Source organism: Plectropomus leopardus, chromosome 11, assembly GCF_008729295.1.
Source record: "Plectropomus leopardus isolate mb chromosome 11, YSFRI_Pleo_2.0, whole genome shotgun sequence".
Lineage (NCBI taxonomy): Eukaryota > Metazoa > Chordata > Actinopteri > Perciformes > Serranidae > Plectropomus > Plectropomus leopardus.
The window spans coordinates 7,296,963-7,322,856 of NC_056473.1; the positions used below are offsets into that span (position 1 = coordinate 7,296,963).

General features: G+C 38.3%; 2 protein-coding genes across 2 annotated transcripts in view; one reads left to right on the forward strand and one right to left on the reverse strand.

Annotated features, from left to right (window-relative positions):
• Positions 1-25,489, reverse strand: atp8b4 (ATPase phospholipid transporting 8B4). The gene is made up of 29 exons (XM_042495816.1): positions 24,908-25,489; positions 17,892-17,991; positions 16,879-16,937; positions 14,459-14,517; positions 14,249-14,362; positions 14,044-14,142; positions 13,892-13,953; positions 13,361-13,433; positions 13,041-13,111; positions 11,893-11,972; positions 11,572-11,730; positions 11,390-11,478; positions 11,117-11,313; positions 10,743-10,951; positions 9,910-9,953; positions 9,643-9,808; positions 9,362-9,550; positions 7,992-8,107; positions 7,486-7,650; positions 7,289-7,400; positions 7,095-7,200; positions 5,865-6,003; positions 5,313-5,496; positions 4,069-4,292; positions 3,038-3,121; positions 2,398-2,643; positions 2,179-2,317; positions 1,965-2,095; positions 1-1,311 (listed from the first exon to the last, which is right to left on the reverse strand). Exons 3-29 carry the CDS (start codon positions 16,907-16,909, stop codon positions 994-996), a joined length of 3,606 nt encoding a protein of 1,201 aa, XP_042351750.1. The 5' UTR covers positions 16,910-16,937; positions 17,892-17,991; positions 24,908-25,489; the 3' UTR covers positions 1-993.
• sqor (sulfide quinone oxidoreductase) overlaps positions 21,018-25,894 on the forward strand; it is a 7,566-nt gene continuing 2,689 nt past the window's right edge. The window contains exons 1-7 of the mRNA XM_042495817.1: positions 21,018-21,183; positions 22,131-22,333; positions 22,488-22,658; positions 22,808-22,861; positions 22,954-23,148; positions 23,244-23,453; positions 23,919-24,102. Of these exons, the coding sequence (XP_042351751.1) occupies positions 22,136-22,333; positions 22,488-22,658; positions 22,808-22,861; positions 22,954-23,148; positions 23,244-23,453; positions 23,919-24,102 (1,012 nt within the window). The 5' untranslated portion in view covers positions 21,018-21,183; positions 22,131-22,135. The remainder of the gene's footprint in view (positions 21,184-22,130; positions 22,334-22,487; positions 22,659-22,807; positions 22,862-22,953; positions 23,149-23,243; positions 23,454-23,918; positions 24,103-25,894) is intronic.

Here is a 25,894-nt window from a genome sequence, read left to right on the forward strand (position 1 = left end):
TTTAAATGGATTTGAAGTGGAAATAGACAAATATTTGGTGTAGGGTTTTTTTTTTTTTGTATATTTCGATGGCAAAATGCGAAAGCTACAGAATAATGACTTAGTATGTGTTTAAATTGGGTCCCTACAAGCCTCACTTTTACTATGCAATTCTGTCTGCCACCAGGTATGATAATATAAAAAATTGGGATAATGAAGGCTGGATTTACAGCACAAAGCAAGTACTATATGTCAACCATTGTGGAAACAAAACAGCCGTTTGAAAAGATTATTTGTTACCACTTTAAATCAATAATTAAGTTGTGCTTATCATGTTTAATAGCTTTACATCAGTATTTACAGTATTAAAGTACAGTATTAAACACTTGTATTGTAGCACTTTGGATGTAGGTTGAGAGGAAAGTTTCAGTGCATTGGCTTTACAGTCAGAGGTCTGTTACAGTTTGTTGTACTGGTGCTCGAAGTTACCTTTATTTTTGCGTATATCATTTATATATATTTTATTACATATTTGCCTTGTTACCGCTAAAGCTTCCTCTAAATGGACTAAAATGTCCCAAAATCTCTCCATCAATCAATAAAAGACATAACCACTTACGGATCAAATTGGATTGCTTGATGCAGGTGGACAAATATTTCTTAAATTTTGGCAACTCATGCATAATATTGTCCCAGAATATACCAGCTGTTGCCCATTAAATGAATGCCTTACATTATAAAGATTAAAAAAATCTTAACTGCACATTATGTGTTTTCAACCAGCCGGCATGTTTTTAAATGGTTCCTCTTGATAATCATATTTTAACTGGCTTTTTTAACATTTACCAGCACCCACATGATGCACACTAATGAAAAAAAAAGAGGTACGACTGTGTTTTAAGATTTGAGCATAAATTTACCCAAATGAAAGACATTCATACCTTTTGCTTGGTCTGTGGGATCCATGCATGTGGTATCCTGTGGTATTGTCTATTATCTGTCAGGTCCAGTAGTTCAGTCTGTGTGCTGTTGAGTCTGTTTTGCTCTGCTGCTGCTTTCAGGTGCTCCTGTGCTTTCATCAGAGACGCAGGAGACTTCATTCTTCCTCTTCAACATGTTTTCTATCCAGGTGGAGCTGTGTGGTGTTTTTCCAGGGGAGCGAGCGGACGACACTGCACCCATCCTCATGTTTTTGCCTGAGGTTATCAGCTCTCCGTAGCCCTGTTGGTGGGAGAAGGCGTAAGCAGAGCGGCGGGAGCTCGTCCTGCGTATTCGCCTGAAGTTCTGCTCCTGAGGTCTCTGTTTCTTCCTGGACTGTTGGAGATGACGCACCTGTCAAAATGCAATACCTCAATGTAAGAATAGTGCCCTGCAAGTAAAAGTTCTGCATTTAAAGGTATTATCAGCAAAATGTACTTGAAGCATCAAAGTTTTGCATATAAAGTATCACCTCTGACTGACATATTACATTATATGACATCATTAGAAAAATTGTTAATACTGATGCATCAATGTGTCCAGTTGGAGCTACTTAATATAGAGTACAATTAGGTAGTTCAGTCCAGTGGTTCCCAGCCTCGGGGTCAAGCCCCTCCAAAACATCAGAGTATGAATCTGAGGGGCTTTGAGATGATGAATGCTGCAGGAATTGAGGAAAAATAAAGTTCTGCTGCACATATCTGTATTGATTACTTTGATTTTTCTACACAATCTCTCGCACTCAAATAAAGACAAAGCATTTGGTGGTTTTGAAGCAAAATATATTTTATGCTAAGTTACTTTAACAAAGTAAAAGTACAATATTTCCCCCTTCATTGTAGTACTATAGAAATACTAAGTAGCACAAGATGGAAATACTCAAAGGGGGGTACAACTACCTCAACACTGTGCTTGAGTAAATGTTGTTAGTTTCTTTCACCACTGAATTACAGCCATGGGGAAAACATTAATAAAGTTCATTGCTGTAAATGCATCAGTTATTGTACCTTGTCTGTTAGCGTTGGGAAGAGGTGAACTCTCAGGAAGCTGACTGCTAAGCCGGGCACAACACACACCACGGCGGTGAGCAGAATGACCAGCCACACACTCTTCTCCGACAGACAGTTACGCGCCGTGCCTGAGGACACACACTTTTAATCATACTCAGTGTTCAAGAATCAATATTATATCTTCACATGGATCCGAATGAACAAAACCTACCTATGAATGGGAAATTACTTGGAAAAATGCCAAATATGCCATTGCTTTGCATTGCAAACAATATGGCAAAGTACACAGTCAGGCTGCCCCAGATGAAGAGGTGATTGACAGCTGTCCAGTAGTGTGTGTCCAGTCCAATCTGCTGGAAAGCATACATGCATCATAAACATTTATTTTTTTCTAATCAACGAGGCTATTTTTGTCTGTTTATACTCTTACCTGAACACTTACAACAATGACAAGGGACGTCGCTATGGTGACAGCAAACGCTTGCTGGTCGGAAAAGTGGGAGCCGTCCTCCTTCACCATGACAGAGAAGGCTCCGTAAGGAATAAAGAAAAGCAGGAATGACGTGCCCATGCCCTGCAGTGTGCACAGGAAGAACTGGCGTTTGTTGAAGAGAAGGTTCTGCTGGCCGGGCTTGTAGAGGCTCGGGTAGCGAAGGCTGTTCTGGTCATTGACATCCTGCAGGAAACAGATATCCTGACTGTTATGTGATATTATTATATTCATTATATGATAGGGGGAAGCATTGAGGGCTTGATGGTGGATTTATTGTGCATGGTTAACTGAGTGTGATAAATAAACAATATACAAAATCCTATATTGAAATGGGTTAATAAGATTTAGAGTTCTTACAGTCACACACACACACAGTTAGATATTTAGTTTCCAAGCATGAAACAGTAAAAGAGTCTGCTGTGAAAAGATATTCACCTGTATGACTTGATCTTGAAAAGAAATAACAAAAAGGATATAAGAGTCCAAATGTAGAAATTAAGAGTTTATGTAAAAATAATTAGGTAATTTGACTCTGATAATCAGTGCTTTATTTTCATCACATATTTCACAGTATTACCTGATCAAAAAGTCCCATGGCCAGTACTGGTAAAGATGTATAGACTATATTGAAAAGGGTGATGAACCACTGGTCATACACAGTCTGTGGAGAGAGGACAGTTACATACATGAAGATAGTGTCAGGCGGGTGTAGCCAAAATCAACATGCCATTTAAAAGTAGAGTTGCCCCCACACTGACAAAAAAAATAAAACACTTACACAAGGCTCTGAAAATGCGAAAATAATCAGATTATCAATTTATACAAAGGTGATAAGATATTATAATGTGTGACAGAAAGTAAATGTTTTGGTTAAAGGGCCATCATCAGTAAAATCTACAGACCATGTTATTTAAGTGGCATGACAAGAAACATCACCTCACATTTGTTTTGCAGCACAGAAGATTTATACAATCAGCACGTTTCAAGGTGGGCACTCAACATTAGAGTCACCAAAAGTTATGACATTCAATAAAGGCCATAAAAGCGTTCTTGCTGAACACCATGATGCCACAGTGGAGTTGACCTTTTGTATTTATAATGTTGTCACTTTATCATTTTATCCCATTGGACATTTTTGTGAAATTGAACTTCTTGAGTTATGGCCAAAAACATGTTTTTTGAGGTCACAGTGACCTTCAGCCAAGATCTTGGGTCCAAGTTGATATTTGTGCCAAATTTGGTCCTCTTGAGATATAGAAAAAAAACCAGTCCATTGACAGAGTAAAAGTGCCTGAGCAGTAATAAAAAAAAATAAAAATAAATAAGATGTGAAAAGAATCAACATATTAATTTATTTCATGTGCAAGATATGCAACAAAAGTGTTACAAAAAGTTGTTTTTTTTAAAGGACCATCGTCAGCAGAATATGTAACTCATGAGACATAAAAAGGCTAACAGATGAGTCGCAACAACCAAAGAGGTAAGAGAAAAAAGGTGTTCCACATGACCTCATCAGTCGCTGTCTGTCAGCAGACTATTTATCTCTGACATGGGATTGTTGACCCACATAATGAGCTTGAAACACACTCAAGTAAAAACTATTCTTACCTGAGCTGAGAAACCACAGAAGAAACCGTACCAGAAGTGAACCAACGTGAAGCCAAAGTTCTTGTAGAAGAAATAGCACAGGAAGTTACACATGCGAAAGTAGGACCAGCGTCCGTGCACCAGCAGGAGCCGCCGCAGGTACTGAAACTGAGCGAAGGAGTAATCGGATGCCAGAACTGCCTGCATCCCCTCCTGACCGCTGATGCCGACACCGATGTGAGCAGCTGAGGAGGAAACACACAGTCACTCCCCTAAGATTAAAGAAATAATAAAACAACATGTTATGTGTATTTATGTAATCTTGGAAATGAAATATTGTAAATGAAAATAATGGAGACCCCAGAAGTGTAGCTGCAGTTTATAACAGAAGTAAAAGGGGATCTTAATAAACAAACAAACATACTGAAATGCAAGGGCATTGCTTTTGTTTCAACACTGGGGGGACACTTAAAATTTGGGGGCTGGGTTCCGCCTCTAGGTGTCAAATGCTTAATTTCCTGCATTCTGGTGAATTTTTATGCCTTGTTAAGCCTTTTCTGCATCAATTTTTGGTGGAAATGTCTTTAATTTTGTGTCTTTAATTTTGCTTTTGGTATGGTGGTATAGTACCTTTGGAACCAAATGTAGCACATACAAACAGGTACCAGGAATTAAATTATATATATTTTTACAGCTGCTGCTAGAAGCTGCAAAACATCATTTCATTTTGAAGTTATAGTTTACGAATGTATGAAAAACGTGTCACACTATAAACAGTGGTTAAAGCAGCCCAGAGTGTTGATTCTCTACTGACCAATGAACAGACTGCAGCATTTCTAGCTCAACCTTTTAGTACTGATCTGTGTGCTAGGTGCCTCTGGAAGAGGAGTGTCCAAAAATGAGGACGGTTCAAAAGGAACTAAAGGTACCATCCACAACTTTTCACAACTGAAACACAAAAAAATGTGTACCGAACTGAACTGAACCATACTGACTTGCAGATGGAAACGCCCCAAAATGCACATGTTGTAAATACTGAGGGGTATGTCTCCCCTCCATCCACCCAAATCTATACCTGAGCTTAAATGTATAAAAAATGCACATTATACTTAAAATTTCCCTTTGAAGTTGCTGGACAGATATACAGACTGACAAAAAAACTAAATATAGCTACTAAAATGTTATGATGCTGTAAAAATGTTCCTTTATAATGCTTATGTTTAATTAGCTCTGGGACTATGAGTGAGATCATCCCTGAGACTTACTCTTGATCATACTGACATCATTGGCTCCATCTCCGATGGCCAGAGTGACGGCCCTCTTGTGCGTCTTCACCAGCTCCACCACCTGAGCTTTCTGCATCGGAGTGACCCGGCAGCAGATGACTGTTTTACACAAACAGGCCAAATCCAGCAAGATGTGCTCTAGCTGTGGCTCCAGAGCGTGAGCCTGCAGGGAGAACACAAACATCACACCAGTTTAAACCATACTGTTACCCTCCTAAAACGTCAACCCCCTGAAGAGGCAATTTCCACCGAGCTGCTGCTGCATCATGCACGCTGCTCAGGGCACAGCAAGGGGGCTGGAAATGGATGTTAATGAAGACCTGTAATAGAGCCCGGGGCCCTCGGTGGCACAGCAGCTCATTACAGACTCGGCACAGTCAGCAGCAGGTACAGAGACGGCAGACTCAGCAGAGACAACCACCGTTTAACAAAGCTGCAGGCAACGGTACCAAAATAAAAACAAGCAGAGGATAAAATTATCATCCCAACAGAGGAACATGCTATATAAAGCTACACGCTGTAGTAACTTACCAAACTGTGTCCATTGATGACTAAGGCATACTCTGCAATAATGGTTTCTTCAAACACAGAGTCACCAGACACATCTGCCTTCTCAACATCTCCCTCACTGCTGACTCGACTCAGGCCCAGAATGCGCTCTGTAGCACTCCTGAGGAAAGAGGAAAATAGTTAACATACATTTTCAGCATGTTTCTCAAAGTTTTATTGAGCTTATTCTGAATGACACAATTATCTTAGTCTACTGGATAAGACATGACTTAGGGACTGTACTTTATTTGAATAATTGGGCTGGCTAGGGTGTGACATTGAGTTTTCAATACCATGAACCTCAATATAGTTACAAATATTTCCCTTGAGCCTTCCTGAGTAAATGGGGGAAAAAGAATGATCTTCCCTTCACCACAGTTTGCAGCTGATAAATTGTGTGATTTGTGAGATTTTTTAGAAAACATGCCTTTCAGACCCACTTGCTGTTTTTGAGAATATTTAAAATAGATACTAAATACAATTTTTTAAAGCTGGATGTCCCAAAGCTACATGCGGCTCTTTAGTCCCTCTCCATTGGCTCCCTGTTGCTTTGACAAAAAAAAATATATGGAAATGAATAACTGATTTTTTTATATTCTAAGTTGTCTTTACTAATGTTATAGACCTAAAATGATTTCTGAATTCTCCAGTTATAAAAATGTGTAACCTAAACACCAAATAAAAAAAATGTTTCAACATTTCATCAACTGAAATGTTATCATAAATCTACAGCCTGGCAGCTTTTCCTTACATTTTGCCAAATGTCAGTAGCAGTTGCTACAGCAGTCTGTTGGCCATGTCAGCAGGAGTCTCCTTAACAGAGCTAACTGTAGATTTCAAATCCATAATAAGTCTTAAATGAAAATAAAGAATTGAATATGGCATGGACACATTTGCTTACTTTCATTGCAAACATTACAGAGTTAAATCATGAAAAAAATCATAAGTAGCCACCTTTTCATTAAACATTAAAGAATGCTTATTTAAACCTACCTATACATAATGCTGATGAGCTCATTAAGACTTAAAAGGGAGTTTCTTGCATTAAAAGGTTCAAATACGTTTTGCGGCTATAGATTGTTTTTCTTTATTGGCCAAAAATTGTTATTTTGGTTGAGTAATTTGTAAAGGTGATTTGTGTGATTTGTAAAGGTTGCCGACCCCTGCTTTAGGATGTGCAGTTATTCTGTCGTGTGAGTGGAGGTGTGTCACCTGAGCTGCTCCTGCACCTCCAGCAGTGTGGGGTCAGAGATAACAAACACCTCATTCATGTCGTCTCGCAGCATGTTGCAGGAGTAGCCGATGTTCATCGCTGTCTCTGAAATGTTTACACAATTTACATCCCAGTAGCTTTAACAGTATCAGAATGTATGGTATAAAAGGTAAATTAAGATGGATTATGCTACCTAGTTTGTCTCCTGTGAGGACCCAGATCTTGATGTCGGCTAGATTTAGACAGGCGATCGTTTCTGGGACTCCTTCCTGAAGTTTGTCCTCGATCGCTGTGGCTCCTAGAAGCTTCAACCAGGACAGCAGACAGTCTGCAGGGACTTACATGAGACTGATTGCTTCAAAGATGTAAACAAAAGGATTTCAATGTTACCTTCAAGCCCTGCTCAATCTCCTCGTAGAGAACAGCCAGCTGATCCTCACGGTTCTCAATTACAGTGCTGGCGAACAGAAGCTTCTTCACCCAAACATCGAAATAATCTTCATCCAGATCTTTGTAGGCCAGAGCTAATGTTCGAAGGCCTTCTCCAGCAAATTCCTGCAGAAAACAACCACATATAACTGCTTTGGCAAATAAAGTTGGATGGACGTTTTACTGAGTATGGTATTTTTTATTAGCATGCCGTTCAATGCCTAATTGTAAATTTTTCAGTTAAGACAAAAACACAATCAATCCAGCTCTGTCTGAGATTTTGATAAAACTTTCAAAACATGACCGTGCACCAACTGCTGCAAGAGTTCAGTATTATATATGCATGCTGATGTATTTAGTACTTTGTCTGGTTTATCGATTTTTATGAAACTATAAACACAGATGCATAGTGCACTTATTTAATAATGTAGTCATTAAGTGGTGTTATCAAATCTAACAACACTTACACTGAGATGTTCTGAGGTAGTGTTCATGAGGTCTTCACTGGAGGGATCCAGGCGCTCAAAGATAATAGTGTCAGCTCCTTTGGAGTAGAGTTTAATTTGGCCCTGTGGGTTTCTCACTATAAAATACAACAACAAAATAAAACATGGGATCACATTACTTTTCTGATCAAATCATATTTGCATACATACAAAAAAAATAAAGACTGCAAACAGAAGCATGTGCACAGAGAGTATCACTTTCATGCTGTTTTTAGAAAAGAGATTTATATTTGACTATTCAGATATTATTAAAAATGTCTAACCTGTTCAGAACCCAAACACAAAAAAATATAACAATGATGGATTTCTTCTTTAAATGCACTCATAATCATTAGCAAATAATAAGTTCCGTTGGATAATAATAATAATAATAATAATAATAATAATAATAATAATAATAATAATAATTGATACTTTACTTATAAGATACTTCATTATGGGTTCTTTTTCTGTTCATTCCAATGGACGAAGAATCTTAACACAGAACTTACCTAATAGTGAAAATCACAATACATGTTTGATTATTTACTTTTCATGAATAACTAAATCATATCACTGAATAAAGTGATGCTTTAAAACACATTTTTATTTTTGTCATTGTGACTGAAAATATCATTTATTTCTTAAGTATCTCCTGAAAATAGTATGTGGAATACCTCCAGAGATTAGTATTCTGTCAACATAATTAATAAAATACAATAAAAGCTTTTTGTATTATTAGAAAATTAAATTTGAACAGTATTCCCCTATATAAACTGTATTTCTTCCATTCATTTTCCTGCGACATATAGATCCACCGTCCATTCCAAAGGATGGATATTTATTTAAAATTCCTGAACAAAGGCTGCAAATCTGATTTTTTTTTCTGTCGATGATTATTTTTACATGGACAGGTAATATTACATCTCATGTTTACCTTAAACACTGTTTAAGCACAAATTAGGTATTTTAACTATATGAATAATGGACTGAAATGTGCCTTGCACCTCTTCCTTTCCTCATGGTCTGCAATGCTTGTTAATAAAGGGGGCGTGGCTCCACTGCAGTCCACTTTAGATGAGGTGGAACACTGTGATTGGCTGACAGACATCACGTAAAATAACTCTAGGCATTTGAGTGGAGTTGATTGACAGTTATCATAGATCTAGACATCCTAGAAAAGTTATGTCTACTGGAATGAACAGGGGATCTGAACAAGTTAATGGGAAGTCAGTCGAGAAACAAACTTAACGTTGATTTTGATTTAATTTTTAATAATTAATTAAAACATGATGTCATGTTGACAAATTGTTAGCTGAATGGAGCGTTGCTGTTATAAGTGAAGACCTAACCAATGACACTCATTCTCTTGCGCACGTTGTTGAAGTCCAGTATGGCCAGCAGCTGGTAGGTGACAGCTCGTCCCATCTCCCACAGTGTGATGGTCTCAGGGGTTCGAGCCCGGAAGACAAACCCAAAGTTTCGTGCAGCAGTGACCAGGGCTCCCTCATCAGGTGACTGAGCCTGGTACACCAGATTTCCTTCATGTTAACAGAAACATCAATCAGACCCACTTTTACATATTCAGTTAATTCTGTTATTTCTTTTGCTGCTGAATGTGTGCACAGTTTACCTTCACTCTTTTCCTCAGGCATGACGGTGTGACATAACGCCAGCAGTCTGAAGAACTCCTGCGCTGCCGGATCCTCCAGTTTTATAGCTTCAACCAGGCTGCCATCATAAAACTTAAACCTTCTGTCACACAGAGGGTTGAAGGAAAAGTCCACACAGGCTGTTTTCTGAGGGCACGTGGACCATCGTCATTACATACATTACATACATACATTGTTATTGGTATTGTCACTGAGTTAAGAATTTGTACTTATTTAGCTTCACTTACTTCTGTGATTTCCACCTTCTGCTCAAACTCATCATAAGTGTCACCTATGAAAATAAAAAGCAACATATTAAATATCAGATATATGGCAATGTGATAGGTAGTTTTGTACTGAGGGTCAGTATAGGTGTTTTGAAGTTTAAACCTAAACAACTTTTAGAGTGAAATAGTTGATGAACCGCAAGCAGAATTATAGTGAAAAATTGTTTCCCACAATGTTATAATAATAGAATTTCATGGTGTGATTAATAACCATTAAAACAGTAATGTAATGAGTGTGTTTGTGTTGAGAGCACTTCAGGGTACATTATGGCCATTCATTATTCTTTAGTGTGACACAGTCTTCAAGTGGTATGATGGAGGTGTCTCCTTTATTCCACTGTCTCTTAAAAACTGTTGAGATTGTTTCCTCAGATGAGATTGTTTGGGTGAAGGGCCCCCGCCCACCCCGGGATCAAACCAGGGACTCTCTTTCTGTGAGGCAACAGTGCTAACCACGACACCACCGTGATGCCAATTTTGTAATGTCTGTTGTGGTTTGTAGCATTTATTGTACAATTTTGTTGTTCGTTAAATGTTTTTGTATGTATGTGAAACAGCTAACAAATTTCTGAGTTATTTCTAACAATAAAGTGAAATCAAATCAAATCAATCTAAGAAAATACTGGCAGAGGGCAGGTTCTCTGCAGACACAAACACCACCACACACTGCAAGTAGGTCAAAAGTGATGATATAGAGGGAATACTTTTGTGTGAATATATACATTGTTCTTTTAGTGTAATCTTTTCAAGTGTGCCTTTAAAGTTTTTAAGAGCTTCAAAAAAAAGTTCCATACCGTACGTCTTTCCATTAATGGAGCACTTGCTAAAGACCATGATGTTCTGGGTGAGGGTCCCCGTCTTGTCAGAGAAGATGAACTCAACCTGGCCGAGCTCCTCGTTCAGGGTGGTGGTGCGAGCTTCTGCCGCGGTGTCCGTCTGACTGTAGTACATCTTCTGGTCCCAGTTAATGAAGTAACTGTGACCGAGCCGCAGAACCTCCACACTGAGGGAAGGTTCGATAAAATGTTTTATTGTACGATAGAACTTGATTCAGAGTAAAACACTGATCGTTGAGAAAAAATGGTTAAGAAATCATGATCCTTTTGGAATACATTGAAGTTAACTCAGAACAGCTATGTAGCATTTTGGAAGTAAACCTTGTCCTAACCTGACATACAGTGAAATGGGCACAACGGTGTTGAGGATGATGATGTAGGACCAGAATGTGAGGAAGCCAGAGAAGACCGCACTTCTCTGAAACTCATCCCAAGGCAAGAACACCTGGAAGTGTCTGCCAATCCAGCTCTCCCAAACAGTGTTTCCAACGGCCAAAATAACTCCCATACAAAAGAGGAAGGCAAAGATCTGAAATATGGACCATCATTATTACAAAATTGTTTTGGTTTGTTAATGGTGCATGTAAAAGCAACAAACAGCTTACCCACAAAACCAAAGTGTTCATCAGTTTATCGATACTTGTCCTTTTAAATTTAGTCCTTCCGCAGTTCTGCATCAGTTTGGTTTGCAAGCCTGTTGCAAAGATAGAGAACATCAACAATAAGAGGGTTTATGGATAATGGATGTGGAGAATAAAAGCATTAAAATAATAGAAAAAAATCATACCAGCAAAAATGACCATCCCAAAGCACCACTCAGTGTTTCTGAGAACGCAACCCCGCAGCAGCATTTTCTCATTATCTAGAGGATATTTGTTGTTTCTCCAGAATAAAGTTCCTGTAAATTTATCCAGCTTGTTGTTTGGTGGCTCACAAATGACTTTTCCTGAGGAGCAAAGCAAATGCAGTCCTACCAACATCAGTCATCACTGCAGGAGAAAATTCATCACACAAGCCAACATGTCAACATACAGAAGGCCTGAGGAATCCAGAAGCATTTTATGTATACAAATGTAGAAATGAACTAGAATTATAAGTTTCATCTCACCATCAAAGTCCATCAGTTTTGTGATATCTCCCAAATCTGAGGTAACGGTCAAAGTCTGACGAACTTTCAGATTCGTCTCTCTGTTTGGGAAGAAATGGCGAAAACAAATTTGTCCCTATGTTGATGTGTAAATGTAGACAATGTTAAGAAAAGTCAAAGGGACAGTAAAGGGACAGTGTGTAGGATTTTGTAGTATCAAGCTGTTAGGAACCAGCTGAGACGTCTCCCTCGAGCCAAGCTGAAAACTCCCAGTTGGGATTCCTTCAATTTTTCATTGATCAGGAGGTTTTTGCCGGCAGCGGAATTATCCACAAAGGTCTCCTCCTCTCCAAAACACACTGACCCAGTGACTTAAATTTGTAAAAAAATAAATAAATAAATAAAATTTTAAAAAACTGAATAAAGCAGTTTCATGTTATAAATTAGTGTGCCTCCAATGCTGTTCGGCACATCACAGAGAGACTGCACCTACTGCATACCTTTTTTTCTCTGATAACTTAGTTTCAGACTTTTAGGACTTTAAACGATGAGCTGAATTACCCAGAGATCTCTACCTTTCCAAAACAAAGTGACCCAGTGATTTAAGCCGGCAAAAAAACAAACAAAAAAACAACAAACAAAAAAAAAACAAACACTGAATGAATCTGTTTCACATTAAGAAATCAGCATTTTTTCTGACGCTGTTCATTGCAGAAGGGCTGCCTTTTACAGTGGCCCATGTGAAAATGCAAATACCCCCGTCTAGAGCCAGTCTTTGGTTTGTCCATTATGGGCCACTGTTGAAATGTGGTTATGCAACATGGCAAGAACAAGGACCTGCTCCCTATGTAGATAAACGGCTCATTCAAAGGTAACAAAAACATACTGATTCCTATTTTCAGGTGATTTTCAGGAAATGTGATAATACCATTTCAAAAAAAGTGCCGACTTCAAGAACTCACCAACCCTTCAAGACATGGTATTGGAACTTATCACATATGTCATCATATATTATGTCATTACTAACATACCACTGCCCCAAATCCTACACACTGGACCTTTACATTTTTGCAAAAATCAACTACATGAATCACAATTACAGCGTTTCCTTCATCACACAAACAAATGCATTCTTCAGTCGTACTTTACATAACCAGTGCAACACTTACCCATCCAGCTCTGCAGTCTCAATATAGCACAGTCCATAGGGCTCACTACTACAGAGGAGGAGGATGTCTGCCTGTGTGTAAAACCAATATGAAACACAGAGAAGGCAATAAATCAATCTGCCCCGCTGAACCCGAAAGAGTGCCCAGCGGCCCCAAAATCTCCCATAAGAAACTTCTAATTGCTGACATCCACCTCTCTTATATGTAATTATATGTAAACATAAGCGACAGAACTCAACATCATCTCATTAAAGTTGCAACAAGTCGAAAAGGCATCCAGTTTACAGAATATTTCTACACATACAAAGTAGTTTACTTACAGCAACAAACTGATTATTCTCCAGTTTGATGATATCCCCCACTCGAATGTTCATCCATTTCTCATTCTGCAAACTTGGAAATCAGACACAAAAAGACTCATAATTAAAGGAACACTTTAACCAAAAAAATTACCATTTGTATATCCATTACTCACCCTGTATACCTTGAATTTTTGAGAAAAAAAAACGTTGTAAAATGCACACACTCAACCAGGCTTACTGCTCAGAAAAATGCATGTGTTTGGGAAGTTCTGAACACACAAATGAATAAATGAAACTTGGGTTATACCGCAAACATTGTGTGAGAGTTTGCAAACAGATGTTTCAACATAGCTTTGCTTTTTTATGGAGCCATAAAAACACAAATTCAACGCAACACTAGATGAGAAATTGGTATACATGTGGTGATTTTGTCAGTGAAGTATTCCTTTAAATCACATAAAGGTCCTTGAGCAGCATTGATCATTTGTGCATGTGATTTGGCCTTGCAACAGTTACACATTTAAAAGAAAACGACAGAGGATTAAGTACCTTCCTCTGATGAGAACCTGAGACTGCCGGTTGTTGACTTGCTGGTCACTCTTATGCCTGAACTGAAATTTAAAGAAAGGGGGTAACAATTTCATTGCAGGAGATGTAGAGGAGCATTTAGAAGATCTATTAGAGTGACTAGTTGCACGTACATAGTCATCTGTGGCATCCTTCACGGCCGTGATTACCAGCACCAACACCAAAGGCACGATGGTTGTGAACCAGGACAGAGAGGAAATTACTGGAATTAACTTCAGAAAAATAAAGCCACATTAGTTTACTCAGTTTCAAACAATCTCCCCTTAAAAAATGACATTAATGAAAGCATAAATGTTCTCACAAGGTAGTTTCTCCTACCTGCAGTATCAAAAGTACTAAGAAGTAAGCGTTTGCGACCCTCTGCAACTGCTCAAACAGGTTGATGGGCAGGAAGGTGAGGAAGTTGTACTTTGAGGTTTTGATGTGATTGTCCTGATGAAACACACATGCAGAGACAGCACTGGTGAAATAACCACAGCCTACACTTGTACATAAAGCATGCTTAATGTAATTTTGAGGTAAACTTACTGCATAAGAGAACTTGTCATTATAGTCCCGCGCGTTGGCTTTCACATGGCGTTCCTTCTCTACATACAGAACACATGGTCATTATCAAGAGACAGGTTATAAAAGAACACATCGATAAAAAGAATAGAATTCTTCAGACTGTTGTGTTCAAAGGTACAGTGAGAGTTTTCATTGAGAGAACCGTGTACATGTTTTTGTACTTCTGCAGTATTGTTGAAAGCTTTTCTTTCTTTAATCCACTGAAGCAGAGAGAGTCGTCTCGTTAAAGGAAGCCACTTTGCCATTTAAGTAAACTGTTGAAGGGTAAAGACAAAGCCCTCAGAGGATCTTAACAGAAACAATGCAGCTTGAATTTTATTTTTCATATGATAGATGGCACGAAGCTCTTTATTTTTTACAGTTGCTTTTATTAATGGTTCAATCACATATAATGAAAATGGCAGAAACATTGGAATTATATTGAGAAACTGAGGCAATCCTTGTATAATATTTAGCCGGTTTGTCAATCCCATCATGACCTACAGTAGTTCTCATATCCACATCCCCTGAAATACACATCCACCTGCAAACAAAGGTCGTCTTTTGTGTTATCTCAGCCACAGCATTCCAGCCTGCCTTGTTATGACCCCTTTTTGGACTTTTTGCCCACCTGTTCAAAGTCATAAATCTACAATGAACCAAGACTGATTGGCAGGTGTTTTAAAATGAGCTTCAGAGGTGCTGGCTGGCAGATTTTGTTACCTTTCGACAGAGCCAGGATAGCTTTATGTTCCCCTAATTCCAATCTTCATGCAAAGTTAAGCACCTGTATGTCACTTTACATTTAGCGGACAGACATGAGAGCGGTATATCAATCTTTTTGTGTAATCCTTGGCAATAAGAATGCAGATAGGCATATTTTCCAAAATGTGGAAGTATTGCCTAAATCGGGGATACTTCAGTCGCTTTGCTTGAAGGGCCACTTTTGTAAAAGGGGGCCAAGGGCCCACTGCAGCAGCCCTATTCATGTTTCCAGGATTTTAGGACATTACTAGGATTTTAAGACATTTCTAGGACTTGAGGGTGTTTTTTAAGATTTGGGGACATTTATAGGATTTCAGGGTATTGGGGCTTAGCTAGGACTTAGCGGAAATCACATGTTTTTTTTGTGAATTAGATGGCACCTTACTGGCGGCCAGATTTGGCCTGCGGGCCTTAAATTGGGTATCACTGGCCTAAATACACAACAAGAGCCTTTAAAGTCTTTAAATGGAAAGTAAAACTTTGAGTAAGGTTATGGGTTTGATCAAATACAGCGTGTCTCTGACACGTGGACTCTGTCAGGGCCTGCCCGTTTTTTAAGAACTAGAGACTTCATCTGCAATGACACGCTTTGGCATTCATCACATGGTTCATATGTCAAGGTGATTCATTAGGGCTCATTATTATTCTTAGTCTGCTTTCTAAACAGGAAATATATTCACTCACAAACAAAACAATAAAAGCCATCTGCAACATGACAAAACCATTTATCAAAACTTTGAGAGAAATGCCTGAAGCTGCACGCTGCTGTTATTTCCAAACGAGGTTAAATCATTGCTGAATTATGCATAACGCACATGCACAGAGCTGGAACAGGATAGACCTTCTCACACAACAGACTGCCCTCGTTCTGCTATCAGTTACTATGATAATTAATTATTAAGAATGGCTTTGGTCTGTTTAAACACCTAATTAGAAGATGTGTAAATGCACTACTGATTTTTTTAATACACCGTGACATTATCTTGTTTTTTCAACAGGCTTATTTCTGGAGGAGCTTTTTATTTTCTTGAGTAACACTGCAAGCTGCTCAAGCTTGCGTCAAATGATTCATAAATGCTTCAGGAAATAATTCAGACCATTCTCCTCCGGAGTATCACATCAATACAGGAAGCTATTAGATTCTGTTTCCAAAACAATGACAACTGTACTTTAAGTTTCCTCTTTGTTCTTTTGAGGATTTTTTAAATATATATATAAATATATATTTAAAAGCCTTTAAATCAAGAACAGGGTCAAATCTGAGTTTGTCCCTTCCTCACTATGGGGCACATATTGATTACAGGATGTTATAAATGACAAATAGATGCACATTTCACACACACACACACCACACACACACACACACACACGCACACAAATAGAGAAAGAAAGAGAGAAAGGCTACTGTATACTGCTTCATTTCATCTCTAAAGCAGTTTGCTGCACCAGGACAGGATAAGGAGTTTCTGTACAGCTGCATGAGACACAAGGTATGTCTCCAGCTTTTCAAAAGATAAAGCCGCAATTTTTATTCTAACCATTTACACACCTCAAACCTGTAAAACCTCACATCAAACACATTTTTCCTGTTGTTCTCCTCTACATCTTTTTAGATCTAGAAACAAAAGACGTTTTACCAATGTGAGTATTTCTCCTCCAGAATACCATCTTCTCCACGGACCTCCTGAGGGTTTCCCTAAAAATGAATGTAAAGAAAATGTAGCTTATAATCATTATTCATTCTGTTATTATTCATTATTTATTTTCTTTCTATGTCATGCCCAGTGGTGTAGTGGTAGTAAATAAGGTGGGTTGGGCAGCTTATCAAGGAGGAAGTGGGTAGACTCTCTGATATGATGAAATGGCTTTTTGGCTGATAGCTGAGCGTACTGTAAACTGAGAGAAAAAGAGGTGGGCATAGCCCATAATCCCTCCACTACACACGCCAAATAATTTGGCCTATTCCACATCGGACTGCAAGTCACCATTATTTTTAGTATAATAAAACACTGGACAGATTGACTTTTATTACTTATACTGTATATACATTCACAGTACTAAATATATAAATATTAAATATCTCAATATTTCAATATTTCAATTTTATGCTACCTCACACTTCTATATCACCAGAATTCAGATGGAAATTCTGTACTTAACACTCCGCTTCATTTATTTGACAGTTTGTGTGGGGGGATTTTGCATTCAAAACATACTGTATGAAAAAGCTATATATATACTTTTGGTTTAGGTTTATGGGCACATCTTGCTTAAAACACTTCAGTGACTTGTAAGACAATACTTTTTACAATGCGACTTCAAAGGATCTGAATATACTCCACCACTGGAGAAAATCACCATTAACCATCGACACTTGCAAAGTCTGTAAGTGAGCGTTTTGCAGTATTGCAGTGCAGGAGGTGCAGGTGGGGTGACTGTGTGTGAAATAAAATTGATGTAATGTCTGAGGCAACACACAAAGCAAAGTGTGTATATTCTGTTCAGAGGAGCAACTTTAATTAAAGTATTGGTGTGAGCAGCAGCGGGTGAATCTCCAGTGAACTGTGAGTCTCCTGAGCAAAGGACACAGGTGAGCAACACAGAGGTGTGAGTGTGTGTTTGTGTAACAGGATAAATGGGGTTTTCTTACCTCGCGCAAGTTTGTCACAGGCGCAGTCTTGTGTTGTCTCCATGTATCCTGTCATTTATTTCAAGCTATACTTTCCGCAGTAAACGCTGTTATCCTCCTCCTAAGTAAAAAAAACAAACAAACAAACAAAAAAATAACAGACATGGTTGTCCTCGTGAAAATGAACAACAAAGGCTGATAAGCTGCGGTGAGAAGAAGAGAAAGAAAGCAGACGGTGTGGGCTGTGAAAATGGCTGCAGGCACACAAGCTACAAAAAGCAATCACGATACTCCGAGAGAGAAAGAGAGAAATCAGCTAACTGAGGCTCGAGCCTTCACCGGGGAGATGCGAGAGCGCGTGTGTGCGCGTGCTGTAAGGAGCATCTCTCTCTCTCTCTCTCTCTCTCTCTCTCTCTTTCTCTCTCTCTCTCTCTCTCTGTGTGTGTGTGTGTGTGTGTAAAAATAATCCCACCTGATTTCTCTACAAACATTAAAACACACAAGGTGATGCTAAAATTCTGAGCTGTAGAACTGAATATTTGAATTGGCTCTAATTGAACCGACTTGTCTCTAACCACTGAAATACTTCACTAAATTTCAGAGGGAAATATTGTACCTTTTTAACTACACCAGCTGTATTAATAATATTTGTTACTCTGACGATTCAGGTTAATAACACAAAATATAATTAACACAGAAATGATGATGTAGCTATGGGCCTTTGGATAAAGATAAGATACAGCCTGCATATCATTGCTTAAGTAATTATAATTTAGTAATATAATATAGCCTACATTATTCTGAAATGGGCCATTCTCCATAATGACTTCTACTTTTGGTACTTAATTTGCATGCAAATACATACTTTTACTAAAGGGGCACTTTTACCTTATTAAAGTGACAAAATTCAGGTCAAATTCACAAAAACAATAACAAAAAAAAGAGAAAGAAAATCAACTGGGACTCTGAAAGCATAATTAAAGTGGGCCAGGCCTAATTGTCTCATAATTGTGTTATAGTCTAATGCTAAAATGTTGCTATGTCGCCCCCATGAGGACTTACACTTATTTTCAAAACTCAAGCAAAGATTATCATAATATAGTTCTATTATTATTATTATTATTATTATAGGTGTGGGATTTGTGGAACAGTATCTTTTCACAGGCCTCTAGTGTATAGGTACATGTTTTATTTCATTTTATTTTATGTGAGCTTCTTCATGGGTGCATTGATTGAGTTCAGCATGTTTTAAGATGAGCTGATCGTGCTGATTTACTGTATGGTTGATACTGAATAAGACATATGACAAGGGGAGGAAAGTGTTTTAGCTGTAATTATAGTTCCAAAGTTACAGCTCCCAGTCAGTGTCCTTTTAAAAGCCAGGGCACACCGTTATCAGTAGTATGTTTGCGATTCTCATAGTCATCCCAGGTAATGCTTCCAAAAGTTGTAAAGTGATTTGCCATTGGGCTTCTTTCTCAATAGTCTTATTTTACAGCTACAGTCTTCTGTGTTAGATTATGCCTCTACAGTAAATCAGTTAACAATGGCCAAGGAGGAAGTAGATCCTGGCTTGTGTTTGTCTTATGATGGCCATACTTTAAAAAAAATATTTCTAATGCTTTTTTCTTTCAGTACAATGGGAAAACAGATGTGGTGATTCTGCAATGTGTAATACATAAACAAGTGCAGATGATGAGACCTTGAGGGAATTTAAAACCTGAACATGGTACCAAATTTACAACAGGACATGACTGTTTGTACTTTATGACACAGTGGTTCATTGTCAGTGTGTGAGGAAGATTTAACTGTCAACACCTTTTTTTTTTCTTTTTTTTTTTTTACATTGCACCACTTTTTATATAAAATTATCAAGACACTAAAGCGTGTGTCAAAGTTTAATGAGTCATGCAAAGACATGGTGGTGAAGATGTTTTTGTTTTCTAGATATTGAATTGGCAGGCTATAATATGCACTTTTTGGCATAGTCAGCTCAAACCCAGGTTTTCAGCTCCGGCTTTATGAGAGAATTGGTCTATTAAACCCCAATTTTAATGCTAAATCTGTATGGGCATGTAAAGAATATGGGCAAGTCATAAATAAAGACGTTATTGCACTGTAGTTTAGTGGGCAACATACACTTTCCTTATAGACTGATACGCACAATCATTGGGACAAAATATCTTGCAATTTTGTTTGGGGTTATTTTATCTATTTTTTTTTTTTTGCTTTTACTGTGATCGGTGTTTTGTATGAAAGTTACATTTTAGATTGTTTACAAAGAAACTTGAAATAAATCCGAAATCAAGAAACTAAGAAATTAGTAAAAAGCTACAAGAAAATTACAAGAAAGTAAAATAAATAAATGAATAAAAAACAAAATAGAAAATGACCCCAAGAATGTGCTAGATTTTTTTCTCTGAAACATGATGTCAAATATGTAATTAGAAGAATTATAAATATAGTTTTCTGGATATATTCTGGATATAGTTTTTTTCTATCTTATTATCCATCCAAGCTAATTTTCAGATAATTTCCTTGTTACCTTTCACTGTTTTTTTTTTTTTTTAATTAGGTTTATTTTAGTTTATTTTAAATTAACTATAGTTAGTATAGTTAGTTTATTTTAAATTAACTTTATTTTAAATTGGCATTTCTTGCCAAGTTGTTAATTATATTTTTCCTTTAACCAATTGTCAGAGATTAAAATTATTGTGAAAGGCGTCTGAATGCAGGAAAACTGACGTCAATCCGGGTGTCAAAGGGTTAAACTTTTGTATTTTCCTTAATTGTTTACAGGAAGTGCTGCATTTATGTCAAGTGTATTAAGTAGCCTGCATATGTTGTGGAGTTCATTCCAGGACGACTACGTGCTGTTCCACAGGGCTGCAGACAAACACGCCCACCTTTATATAGTGCCTGAAGACACATTTAGATTTGTGTCAACGTAGCAACATTTTTTCGACAAGTTAACAGTGCAACAAAACACATCAAACTGCGAAAATGACTGAAATAGCTTCCGTTGTTACGTAAAGTTTAGCTGTTTTACGTCTGCTTGAGATAGAGCGTTACCATGGCAGTGAAAATACTCGCTTCTGATTGGTTGAACAACGAAGGAGGCGGGATGAACGTTCCTGGACTTGAAGGTGGTGACTGCAAGTTCACGTCGGGGTAACCAACGCTTCACACGAGTTGGGGAAGTCCTGCTTTCTATGACAACTCTAAACCGGTCGGACTTTATTCTGCCGGATTTAGTCTAAATTGGCGGTCAGACAGTAGGTCAAACGGGCGGTGAACACAACTGCGAGTCGAGGCAAGTACCACACGAGTGTTGTCATTTCGGTCGCTTCAGTGAGGCTCTGTCAGTTGGTTACGCAGCATGCAGCAGCAATGGTTCAGCTTGAGTTCGGCTTCACGGAAGAGGGTGTAAACACCCTAAATATATGTAACTTATGTCATTATGTCATTATTACTTGTGCTATAAGGGTCTGTGTTTTTTGTCAAATTGGGGTATAGAGTAAAAAGTCCAAAGTCGAAGTCAGAATGTCTCATTAAAGCTAAAGCAGGTTATTTTATTATGCTAACTTTTGCTCTTTAACATGTCAAGAGAAGCCACCGTAAATTTGCTCCTATAATCTGGTGTGTCTGTGTGTGTGCTGTCAGGTCAAAGTATCAGGGATGGTCCTTTATTACAATAGCTGGGTGATAAAGCTGCAACATGGTCTCACTTTGTTGTCATTAGTGCATATCAGGACAACAAATGCTGTATATAAGGGACTGTACTTTATTTATCGGAATAAGGAGGTGGCTTGGTGTGACTTGATTTTTTTTTTTCCCTTCCCTGGAGCTACAAATATTTTTCCTTGAGCCTCCTTTTGTGAAAAATGGTAGTGGACAATGCATGACCCTCGCTCCACCACAAATAATCGTATCCCCCGGTTTCTGGCTGTGAAAAATTATGTGATTATGCAGATTTTTATAGAAAATATGCATTTTAAACCCACTTGCAAGTCTGGCGGTTCTGACGGTTTCTAAAAAACATTTTAAAAAGGAGTCTTTAAAGTTGATCATAAAAGTCACACAAAAAAGAAAATTACAAATAATAATAGTAATGAGCAGTCGCTAAGACTCTCCATAGTAATTATTACTCTAAAAGGCTATACTAGCCACTTAAAATGAGAAATGTGGGAAGGGCAGGTTGTTGACTGAACACATCTTAACTGAACTGATGCCAACCAAAATGACTTGTTATTTCTCCAGACACAATGGCTGCACTGCGTCGTCTGAGGCAGTGCCACTCCACGGGCACTGCTATCTCTCATTTTCACACGAGCAGCCGTGCCTCTGCCAAACAGCACTACAAAATGCTTGTGCTTGGAGGAGGAAGTGGGGGCATTTCGATGAGTGCACGAATGAAGAGGATGATGGGAGCTGAGAATGTGGCCGTTGTGGAGCCCAGCGAGGCAAGGATGCAGGAGATTATGATTATTATTTGCCACACCTCTCTTTGGGTATCACTAGAAGACAATGCAAGTGGTGAAAAGTGGTGGCTCTCATTCATTCAACTGTGACAGAACAGTTTGAGTTACAGTAACATTTCTTTTTTTCTTCTCTTAGATGCACTACTATCAGCCAATATGGACTCTGGTTGGTGCTGGTGCAAAAACTGTAGCCTCATCAGGTCGCCCCACTGCGAGTGTTATGCCATCTGGAGTGAAGTGGGTGAAATCTAAAGTTCAGGAAATAAACCCAGACACAAATACTATCCGCACAGATGATGGGACTGAAGTATGTTTGCTGTGTATATTAAAGTTATAAAATTAATAGTCTGTCATCTACTGGTTTGGCATTGAGTGGTAGTTCTGATAAAAGGAAGTTTTAAATTATACATGATCTATGTGCATGTAGTCCTACTTAGACTTTCTTTCACATTACAGATCTCCTATGAGTATTTGATTGTGGCTCTCGGTTTACAACTACATTATGAGAAGGTGAAGTTGTGTTTTGTTCATTCATAGTAAACTGTATTATTGTATTTACATTCAGATGCATTCATGGAAATTTAAACTTGTCTTATATGCAGATCAAGGGACTGCCAGAGGGATTTGAACATCCAAAGATTGGGTCAAACTACTCGGTCCAAACTGTGGAGAAAACATGGAAAGCACTGCAAGACTTCAAAGAGGGGAACGCCGTGTTCACTTTCCCAAATACTCCTGTGAAATGTGCTGGAGCTCCTCAGAAGATCATGTACCTATCAGATGCCTTTCTCAGAAAGGTACTTAAAATCTATAATGTAATGCAAATGTAGTACATTTTTAAAACTGTCAAGTGTGTTTTTTCCACATGAAATGAAGTATTTCTCTATCCAAGACAGGAAAAAGGTCAAAGGCCAATGTAATGTACAACACATCGCTCCCGGTGCTCTTCGGGATCAAGAAATATGCCGACTCATTGTGGGACATTGTGAAACAGCGTGACCTACAAGTGAACCTGAGGCAAAACCTGATTGAAGTGCGTGCGGACAAGCAGGAAGCCGTGTTTGAAAACCTTGACAAGCCAGGCGAAACCTCAGTGGTTGAGGTAACTGTGCTACTGCACCTCAGTGGTAGTTTTAACATACTATAGTATAAATTGCTCCAGACAATGGACAGCCTATTCTCCTATGTGCTATGAAACTTCCTTCCTCTTTAACTCCTCATCATTTTGTCTGTTGTTACTGTATGTTATCAACAAACTAATTCACTGTAGATACACTGTAGATTGTTTCTGCTGTTCCATCCTTGCACATACCATTATTTTTTTATACATGCATTTTATTGCATACTATTTATGAGTCTTTTTGTCATTTTTGTTTAATTTTGTATTGTATATAGTGTCCTCTATTTTAGGTGAAATGCCTTATGTGATTTCTCTGGCACCTGGTTCAAGAGGCATTTCGTTCAGCTGTATACTGTATATATAGATGAATGACAGTAAAGCTTGACTTGACTTTGCACCTAAATATGCCAAATTAGGAAATAATTCTTTGCTGTTTGTCTTTATTAGTATGAAATGCTTCATGTCACACCACCAATGGGGCCCCATGCTGTGATTAAAGGCAGCCCGCTGGCAGATGAGGCTGGCTGGTTAGATGTCAACAAAGACAACCTCCAACACAAGAGGTATCCAAATGTGTTTGGGATTGGAGACTGTACCAACCTGCCTACAGCCAAAACAGCCGCTGCTGTCGGTAAGTGATTATTGTGTCATTAGTTTGAACATTGCGTCAATGCAACACTGGAAAGCACTCTGTTGCTGCATACAGTCCCTGTACTTATATCTCTTGTTAACTGCTTCTGGGTTTCGTAATTGGAAAAATACTTTCTTCACTGTGTGCATTGCACAATTGTCTATTTACACAAGATTATAAAAACATACACCACGCCCTATAAAGCTTGTAATGTGGGGAGACTTCTCATTAGTGTCTGGCGGATTGTATCATATCAGTTTACCTTTGTTTTTGAGTTTAATCGTACCATTACATTTTACAAAGAATCGTTTTGTGCGTGACACAATTGCATGGTGAAAAATTTAACCCTCTGTGCATAGTTAATTTAAATTTCCTGTGTTTGTGTCATTTCCTGTCTGTTAACTGTTAAATGATGGGTAACTCATGGCAACTTCACATCACTGATGATGACATCAGGCTGTAAATCAGTGCTTATCACTTCCTGCACCACTGCAATCTGATTGCAGTGAAGCATCTATCTAATCGTGTTTCATCACGTTTACACTCAGTGTATTCATGCAAGGTATGTCATGCTAAATGGCACACCTGGCCTGAAATGACATCTCTGCTGTGTTTTAAGTGTGTAGGATTTAGGGCCATAACCATGTTTTCTTTAGTGTATAATCACAGGAAAATTAGAATTCAGATCAGGTGAAAGCACACCATGGCAACATGGTGGTTTAGTGGTTTGCCTCACAGTGAGAGATAATTCTGCATGGATGTGAGTGTCTGTGTGTGTGTGTCGACTCAGTGATAGACTGCTGACCTGTTCAGTGTGTGCCCTGCTTCTCTCTCAGTGTGTGCTGGGATTGGCTCCAGCCCCCTGCAATGCCAAACATGATAAGTAGATAATGAATATTTACGTATGAATGGCAAAAAACCCCCAAAACATAGCATTTTCTTCACCAAATGCCAAACTTGAGATTATTTACCCCACTAGTGGTAGGACACTGAAGAATAGCTATAGCCATCCAAAAATTTTCCTTCCTGCTGTGTATTACTACAGCCCCTCAGAGGCCACCGGCATGTCTATAAACTTCCCAGTGTCCCAGTTCATTTCACACTGAAAAAGTGCTGATGATGGATACTTTTCTCCCACAATGCAGTAAACAAAGGAAATGGAGAGGCTGCTCAAAGCTGGAAAAAATAAAATAAATTGTGGATGGTAGTGAAAAAGCACCATAAGGATCTTGGAGAACAAAAAAAGTGACAAATCTTAATGACGGAAGTTTTCTTTTCATTGGTGAGGTTTGACTTGCAGTGACTTTCCAAAGTCGCAGTTTGATGTCCTGTCTAGCAAGTTTCAAATTAGGTATTGATTGGGGATGCACAATATTATCAGCACATCAGCTAACATGCTGATTTCTGCCAGTATCACAAACCCATATTTTTTTATTTGTTGACAAAGTGAAGATGTACAAAACATCAACCCTAAGTTGAAGTATTTTTCTTATTTTGCACAATGAATGAATATTATATACCCTGAAAAGCATTGTACTTTTTATCTTTATCTGCTGGTGGGCCATCAAAAAAAGTGGATTTATCAATATTGGTATCAGTCATTGGCCAAATTAGTTGTTATATATTGTCATATCAAAAAATAAAAAAAAATCCAATATTGTGCATCCCTCATAATGATTATTTTTTCTTTTGTACACTAACTGCTTAATATTCTACTGTCTGCTGTGACGCTCAGTAAGTAGCACATACTGCACAGAATAAGTATACAGGATGGATTTGGGACATATCATTA